This window comes from Heterodontus francisci, chromosome 45, assembly GCF_036365525.1.
Source record: "Heterodontus francisci isolate sHetFra1 chromosome 45, sHetFra1.hap1, whole genome shotgun sequence".
Classification (NCBI taxonomy): Eukaryota; Metazoa; Chordata; class Chondrichthyes; order Heterodontiformes; family Heterodontidae; genus Heterodontus; species Heterodontus francisci.
In genome coordinates, this window is record NC_090415.1 from 12,922,535 (window position 1) to 12,930,538 (window position 8,004).

Sequence of the window (8,004 nt, forward strand, 5' to 3'; positions counted from 1 at the left end):
GCGGAAAATAACGGCGCCAAATTGTCAGACTGCAACCGATTTTTCAAATTTGAAAAGCCCGCCAATATATTGGGGCGACTTCAATATAGAATATTATATTTATAGTTCTTTTTTTACGGTTAAATAAATAAAACCTTTTTCATATTGTGTTATTCTACATTTGGTAACAAGTTCCAGATTGGCTTTTACATTCTGACATCTATTCGGGTTTACTCTCTGTCCTTTTTGAAACCAGCGAGCAGAAAGTCTCTTTCACAACATTCTCCAACCGGGTACGTTTCATGTCAATTTTCATAATAATACCGCATCACTGATGAACGATTGTTTGTTATTCGTGGGAGACAACAGCGGAGTGTAGATTTTCAGTGTCAGGTGTCAGCGTGTGAGACGGAGGGTTCCGACACCACCCGGGGGTTCTAGATAATGTACTTATTAATTTTTGAGGTCAAACTTGAACTCGGGAAATAAGTGACTGCGAACTGATGTATGTGCGTTAAATCAGCTTTTATTGTCGAAATACAGAAAAGGAGCCGAATATGAACACGTCCGAGAACAAACCTCACAAATGGTCAGTGGTCAGTAATTTATGTACGGGACATTATTAGTTAGAGACAGAAAGATCGCACGGGCAGTGAAACTGCATTAACCAGAATCTATGGGAGTAAAACAGAGATCACAAAGGCAAGGACACTTGATATATAAATCAATATAAGTCGATACTATACAGACAATGTTGTAGCTTTTTCAGAGAAGTTGTGGGTGGCTCTTAAAAGAGCCTTTTTGTGTTTTGGGTGTGTTTCAGTACATTGTGGATATTTACTTGGAGCTGGTGTACTTGGTGACCGCCTTTGTACCTTCCGACACGGCGTGTTTGGCCAGCTCCCCGGGCAGCAGCAGGCGCACGGCGGTCTGGATCTCCCGGGAGCTGATGGTGCTGCGTTTGTTGTAATGGGCCAGGCGGGAAGCCTCACGCGCGATTCGCTCGAAAATATCATTCACAAACGAATTCATGATGCTCATGGCCTTGGAGGAGATGCCGGTGTCAGGGTGAACCTGCTTCATCACTTTGTACACGTAGATGGAGTAACTTTCTTTCCTGGATTTTCTCCGTTTCTTGCTGCCCTTTGCTGGCGCCTTCTTCAGAGCTTTCTTTGCGCCCTTCTTGGAAGGTGCTGCAGTTTTCTTCTCATCAACCATGATCACGATCAACTTCAGACACAGAATAACCGAAATTTCGCTCCAAGCTCGCATTTTACAGACATCCCCAGAACCCTATGCTAATGAAGGATGGGAGATGACCATGTTCATGATTGGCTGGTTTACAATGATGTCATTGCCTGATGTTCTGTATCTATCTGACTGGGTGTCTAAAGTAACCAATCACATTTTGTGCTTCTCACAGACACAAACTGTCGCAGCAGTCAGATCGCCAACCCCTTTGCCCGCCCTTATCCATCTACATCAGTGACTTGCTGAGTCCCTCTTCCTCATCAACTATTTCTATTTTGCTAGTACGAACTCGTCTCTTTTTTCACTCTCTATAGTTCCCTTCCTAATCAGGATGTAGCGCCCCTCTGCACTTCCGTCCATCAACAGGACCGAATCGTCCAGTATAGTGGGTGTCAGATACATAAATGATTTGGAGGAAAGTATAGGTGGTCTGATTAGCAAGTTTGCAGACGACACTAAGATTGGTGGAGTAGCAGATAGTGAAGGGGTCTGTCAGAGAATACAGCAGAATATAAATAGATTGGAGAGTTGGGCAGAAAAATGGCAGATGGAGTTCAATCAGGGCAAATGCGAGGTGATGCATTTTGGAAGATCCAATTCAAGAGTGAATTATACAGTAAATGGAAAAGTCCTGGGGAAAATTGATGTACAGAGAGACTTGGGTGTTCAGGTCCATTGTTCCCTGAAGGTGGCAAAGCAGGTCAATAGGGTGGTCAAGAAGGCATACGGCATGCTTTCCTTCATTGGACGGGGTATTGAGTACAAGGGTTGGCAGGTCATGTTACAGTTGTATAAGACTTTGGTTCGGCCACATTTGGAATACTGCGTGCAGTTCTGGTCGCCACATTACCAAAAGGATGTGGATGCTTTGGAGAGGGTGCAGAGGAGGTTCACCAGGATGTTGCCTGGTATGGAGGGTGCTAGCTATGAAGAGAGGTTGAGCAGATTAGGATTATTTTCATTAGAAAGACGGAGGTTGAGGGGGGACCTGATTGAGGTGTACAAAATCATGAGAGGAATAGACAGGGTGGATAGCAAGAAGCTTTTTCCCCAGAGCGGGGGATTCAATTACTAGGGGTCACGAGTTCAAAGTGAGAGGGGAAAAGTTTAGGGGGGATATGCGTGGAAAGTTCTTTACACAGAGGGTGGTGGGTGCCTGGAACGTGTTGCCAGCGGAGGTGGTAGACGCGGGCACGATAGCGTCTTTTAAGATGTATCTAGACAGATACATGAATGGGCAGGAAGCAAAGAGATACAGACCCTAAGAAAATAGGCGACATGTTTAGATAGAGGGTCTGGATCGTCACAGGCTTGGAGGGCCGAAGGGCCTGTTCCTGTGCTGTAATTTTCTTTGTTCTTTGAGTGGGGCAAATGCGAGCATTGAAGTGCAAGTCCTTATCTCCATGTAGCGTGCCAAATAAGATTGGTCAGCTGCAGTCACAAGTAACCACATGAAAGATTTATATGACAGCGCTTCTGATATGTCTTCCTTTTTCCTCAACCGAGGATACCCTTGTCCTCACTTTCCACCCCATCAGCCTCCACATCCAAAGAATCATCCTCCGCCATTTCTGTCACCTCCAGCGTGATGCCACTACCAAATACATCTTCCCCTCCCTTCCCCTGTCAGCATTCCGAAGGGATCATTCCCTCTGCGACACCCTGGTCCACTCCTCCATTACCCCCACCACCTTGTCCCCTTCACATGGCACCTTCCCCTGCAATCACAGGAGAAGTAATACCTGCCCATTTTACTCCTCTCTACTCACAATCCCAGGCCCCAAACACTCCTTTCGAGTGAAGCAGCGATTTACTTGTACTTCTTTCAATATGGTATACTGTATTCGCTGCTCACAATGTGGTCTCCTCTACATTGGGGAGACCAAACATATACTGGGTGACCGCTTTGCGTAACACCTCCGCTCAGTCCGAAAGCATGACCCCGAGCTTCCGGTTGCTTGTCATTTCAACACTTCCCCCTGCTTACATCTCTGTCCTGGGATTGCTGCAGTGTTCCAGTGAACATCAAGGTAAGCTCGAGGAACAGCATCTCATTTACCGATTAGGCACAAAGCAGCCTGCCAGACTGAGCATTGAGTTCAATAATTTCAGAGCATGACGGGCCCCCCAATTTACTTTTATTTTTAGTTATTCTTTCCTTTTTATCTTTATTTTTATATTTATTTTATTTTATATCACCTCAGTTGGTTCAGTTTGCTTACCCACTTTTTTTCATATTTGTACTTGCGGCTGTTCAATTTTCATCCATTAACACCCTATCTGTACGAATGCTTTGTCTTTCAACACACCATTAACATAATGTTTGCCTTTGCTCCATGACCTTCTGGTCAGCTATTCTGTGACATTTTCCTTTCTACACCTTCTCCCATGTTATCTCTTGCCCCACCCCCGCTTTACTTGCTTAAAACCTTTCACATTTCTAATATTTACCAGTTCTGAAGAAGGGTCACTGACCAGAAATGTTAACTCTGCTTCTCTCTCCACAGATGCTGCCAAACCAGCTGAGTATATCCAGCATTGTTAATCAAGGAAAGTATTACAGCGGCAGAAAGGACGTTTGAGGACTCGTCTACTGAGGTAGTATGGGCCGAGGTTAGAAACAGGAGAGGAAAGGTCACCCTGTTGGGAGTTTTCTATAGAACTCCGAATAGTTCCAGAGATCTAGAGGAAAGGATAGCGAAGATGATTCTCGACAGGAGCGAGAGTAACAGGGTAGTGGTTATGGGGGACTTTAACTTTCCAAATATTGACTGGAAATACTATAGTTCGAGTACTTTAGATGGGTCTGTTTTTGTCCAGTGTGTGCAGGAGGGTTTTCTGACACAGTATGTAGACAGGCCAACCAGGGGCGATGCCATATTGGATTTAGTACTGGGTAATGAACCCGGCCAGGTGTTCGATTTAGATGTCGGTGAGCACTTTGGCGATAGTGATCACAATTCGGTTAGGTTTACCTTAGCGATGGGCAGGGACAGGTATATACCGCAGGGCAAGAATTATAGCTGGGGGAAAGGAAATTATGACGCGATTAGGCAAGATTTAGGATGTGTAGGATGGGGAAGGAAACTGCAGGGGATGGGCACAAACGAAATGTGGAGCTTATTCAAGGAGCAGCTAATGCGTGTCCTTGATAAGTATGTACCTGTCAGGCAGGGAGGAAGTTGTCGAGCGAGGGAGCTGTGGTTTACTCAAGAAGTTGAAGGGCTTGTCAAGAGGAAGAGGGCGGCTTATGTTAGGATGAGACGTGAAGGCTCAGTTAGGGCGCTTGAGAGTTACAAACTAGCCAGGAAGGATCTAAAGGGAGGGCTAAGAAGAGCAAGGAGAGGACACGAGAAGTCATTGGCGGATAGGATCAAAGAAAACCCTAAGGCTTTCTAAAGGTATATCAGGAATAAAAGAATGATAAGAGTTAGAACAGGGCCAATCAAGGATAGTAGTGGGAAGTTGTGTGCGGAATCAGAGGAGATAGGGGAAGCGTTAAATGAATAATTTTCGTCAGTATTTACAGTAGAGAAAGAAAATGTTGCCGAGGAGATTACTGAGATACAGCCTACTAGGCTAGATGGGATTGAGATTCACAAGGAGGAGGTGTTAGCAATTTTGGAAAGAGTGAAAATAGATAAGTCCCCTGGGCCAGATGGGATTTATCCGAGGATTCTCTGGGAAGCCAGGGAGGAGATTGCAGAGCCATTGTTGTTGATGTTTATGTCGTCATTGTCGACAGGAGTAGTGCCGGAGGACTGGAGGATAGCAAATGTTGTCCCCTTGTTCAAGAAGGGGAGTAGAGACAGCCCTGGTAATTATAGACCTGTGAGCCTTACTTCGGTTGTGGGTAAAATGTTGGAAAAGGTTATAAGAGATAGGATTTATAATCATCTTGAAAAGAATAAGTTCATTTGCAACAGTCAGCACGGTTTTGTGAAAGGTAGGTCGTGCCTCACAAACCTTATTGAGTTTTTCGAGAAGGTGACCTAACAGGTGGATGAGGGTAAAGCCGTGGATGTGGTGTATATGGATTTCAGTAAGGCGTTTGATAAGGTTCCCCACGGTAGGCTATTGCGGAAAATACGGAAGTATGGGGTTGAAGGTGATTTAGAGCTTTGGATCAGAAATTGGCTAGCTGAAAGAAGACGGTGGTTGATGGCAAATGTTCATCCTGGAGTTTAGTTACTAGTGGTGTACCGCAAGGTTCTGTTTTGGGGCCACTGCTGTTTGTTATTTTTATAAATGACCTGGATGAGGGTGTAGAAGGGTGGGTTAGTAAATTTGCGGATGACACGACGGTCGGTGGAGTTGTGGATAGTGTCGAAGGGTGTTGTAGGGTACAGAGGGACATAGATAGGCTGCAGAGCTGGGCTGAGAGATGGCAAATGGAGTTTAATGCGGAGAAGTGTGAGGTGATTCACTTTGGAAGGAGTAACAGCAATGCAGAGTGCTGGGCTAATGGGAAGATTCTTGGTAGTGTAGATGAGCAGAGAGATCTTGGTGTCCAGGTACATAAATCCCTGAAAGTTGCTACCCAGGTTAATAGGGCTGTTAAGAAGGTATATGGTGTGTTAGCTTTTATTAGTAGGGGGATCGAGTTTCGGAGCCACGAGGTCATGATGCAGCTGTACAAAACTCTGGTGAGGCCGCACCTTGAGTATTGCGTGCAGTTCTGGTCACCGCATTACAGGAAGGATGTGGAAGCTTTGGAAAGGGTGCAGAGGAGATTTACTAGGATGTTGCCTGGTACGGAAGGAAGGTCTTACGAGGAAAGGCTGAGGGACTTGGGGTTGTTTTCGTTAGAGAGAAGGAGGAGGAGAGGTGACTTAATAGAGACATACAAGATAATCAGAGGGTTAGATAGGGTGGATAGTGAGAGTCTTTTTCCTCGGATGATGATGGCAAACACGAGGGGACGTAGCTTTAAGTTGAGGGGTGTAAGATATAGGACAGATGTCAGAGGTAGTTTCTATACGCAGAGAGTAGTAGGGGCGTGGAACGCCCTGCCTGCAACAGTAGTAGACTCGCCAACTTTAAGGGCATTTAAGTGGTCATTGGATAGACATATGGATGAAAATGGAATAGTGTAGGTCAGATGGTCAGCGCAACATCGAGGGCCGAAGGGCCTGTACTGCGCTGTAATGTTCTAATTCTAATTCTAATTTCTTGTTTTCATTATGAAAGATTTATATCGTGACCATTACATAATTCTGGCTGAAACTAGGCGAGGCAAGGCAACTTATTATTACTGGCGACAAATATTCAGGAAAGACAGGTCTGAAAAAATATGGAGGGTTGTGGAGTTGAAATAATTGATCAAATATAATATGATAACACTGGCAGGGATGATGTTTTTGAGGTGTTAACAAAAGCATCTATTTGGTCACATATGTGGAATATGGCAGGAGGAAATGCATAGACATTCTGGGTCGCGAAATATTTGTCCTTCCCTGCCGGACACGTGAGTGTGGGATTCATTCTGTGCCCATCAGTATGTGATATTTACCCGTGGCTTTTACTCCGTATCTGTCAATCTATGGTCAATGATTTGGTCATTTCATTCAATAATTTCAATCTTCAATAGGTGATCCTGTTTTATTTTTCTCCGTAACATTCAGTTTCTAAATGGGTGATGATGGGTTTTGTTCTGTGAGTGTGGGTTTTGTTATGCATCTGTTAATATCTGATTTTGGAGTCTGGGCATTTCTCTTTATCTGTTAATTTCTGAATTGTGAATTTGGATTTTAATCTGCACATGTCAGTTTCTGGTATGAAAGGTTTTTTGATTTTGTCTCTGTACCTGTTAGTAAGTGGCATTTTTGTGTAGCTTTACACTGCACATGTTAATTGATGACATGCCAGCGTTGTTTTCACTCGACATGTCAGTCTCTGGTTTGGAGGCCTCAACTGTGTTCTGTACCCATCAGATGTCTACATATAAGGATGGGTTTTAACCTGTTTCTTTCAATCTGTTGTATGTAAGTACTGTTTATTATCTGTATCTGTAAGTTTCTGATGAACGAATGTGGACTGTATCACATCCCTGTCAGTGGTTCATTAAGAGATATTTTACAAGGTACCTGCCAGTTCTGATATGTGAGTGTGGGTTGTGATCTACATCTGGCCGTTTCTGGTACGAGACATGAGCATTGTTTTCACTCTGTGTACGTTAGCCTCAAGTGTCAGAAGCTGGGTTTAGTCATACATCTCATTCTCTGCTGTATGATTGTGGATTTACATCTGTACAAGTTAGTTTCTGGCACAGGCTTGTGAATTTTATTCTGTATGCCAATTTCTGGTATGTGAGTGTGTGTTTTTTCTGTCCTGTCACTTTCTGCTGAACTGGATGGTGGATTTGCTTTGGATCTGTGAATTTCTGCTATCTGAATGTTGGCTTTCCTTTACATTTGTCATAGAGTTATACAGCACAGAAACAGGCCCTTTTGGCCCACTGTGTCTTTGCCTCCCATCAAGCATGAACCTATTCGAATCACATTTTCCAGCACTTGGCCCATAGTCTTGTATGCTATGACGTTTCACGTGTTCATCAAAATCCTTCTCAAATGCTATGAGGGGTCCTGCCTCTACCAGCCCTTCAGGTAGTGTGTTCCAGATTCCAACCACACTCTGCGTGAAGTATTTTCTCCTCAAGTCCCCTCTAAACCTGCTGCCCATTACTTAAATCTATCTCCCCTGGTTGTTGATCCCTCCACTGAGGGAACGTTTTCTTCCGATCTGTACTATCAATGTCCCGTGTAATTTTGTATA

At 44.3% G+C, this 8,004-nt stretch overlaps 1 protein-coding gene across 1 annotated transcript; it reads right to left on the reverse strand.

Moving 5' to 3' along the window:
* Positions 1 to 532: 532 nt before the first annotated feature.
* On the reverse strand, positions 533 to 1,197 carry LOC137356243 (histone H2B 5-like). Its single transcript, XM_068022114.1, has one exon. It carries the CDS (start codon positions 1,195 to 1,197, stop codon positions 817 to 819), a length of 381 nt encoding a protein of 126 aa, XP_067878215.1. The 3' UTR covers positions 533 to 816.
* Positions 1,198 to 8,004: the final 6,807 nt, after the last annotated feature.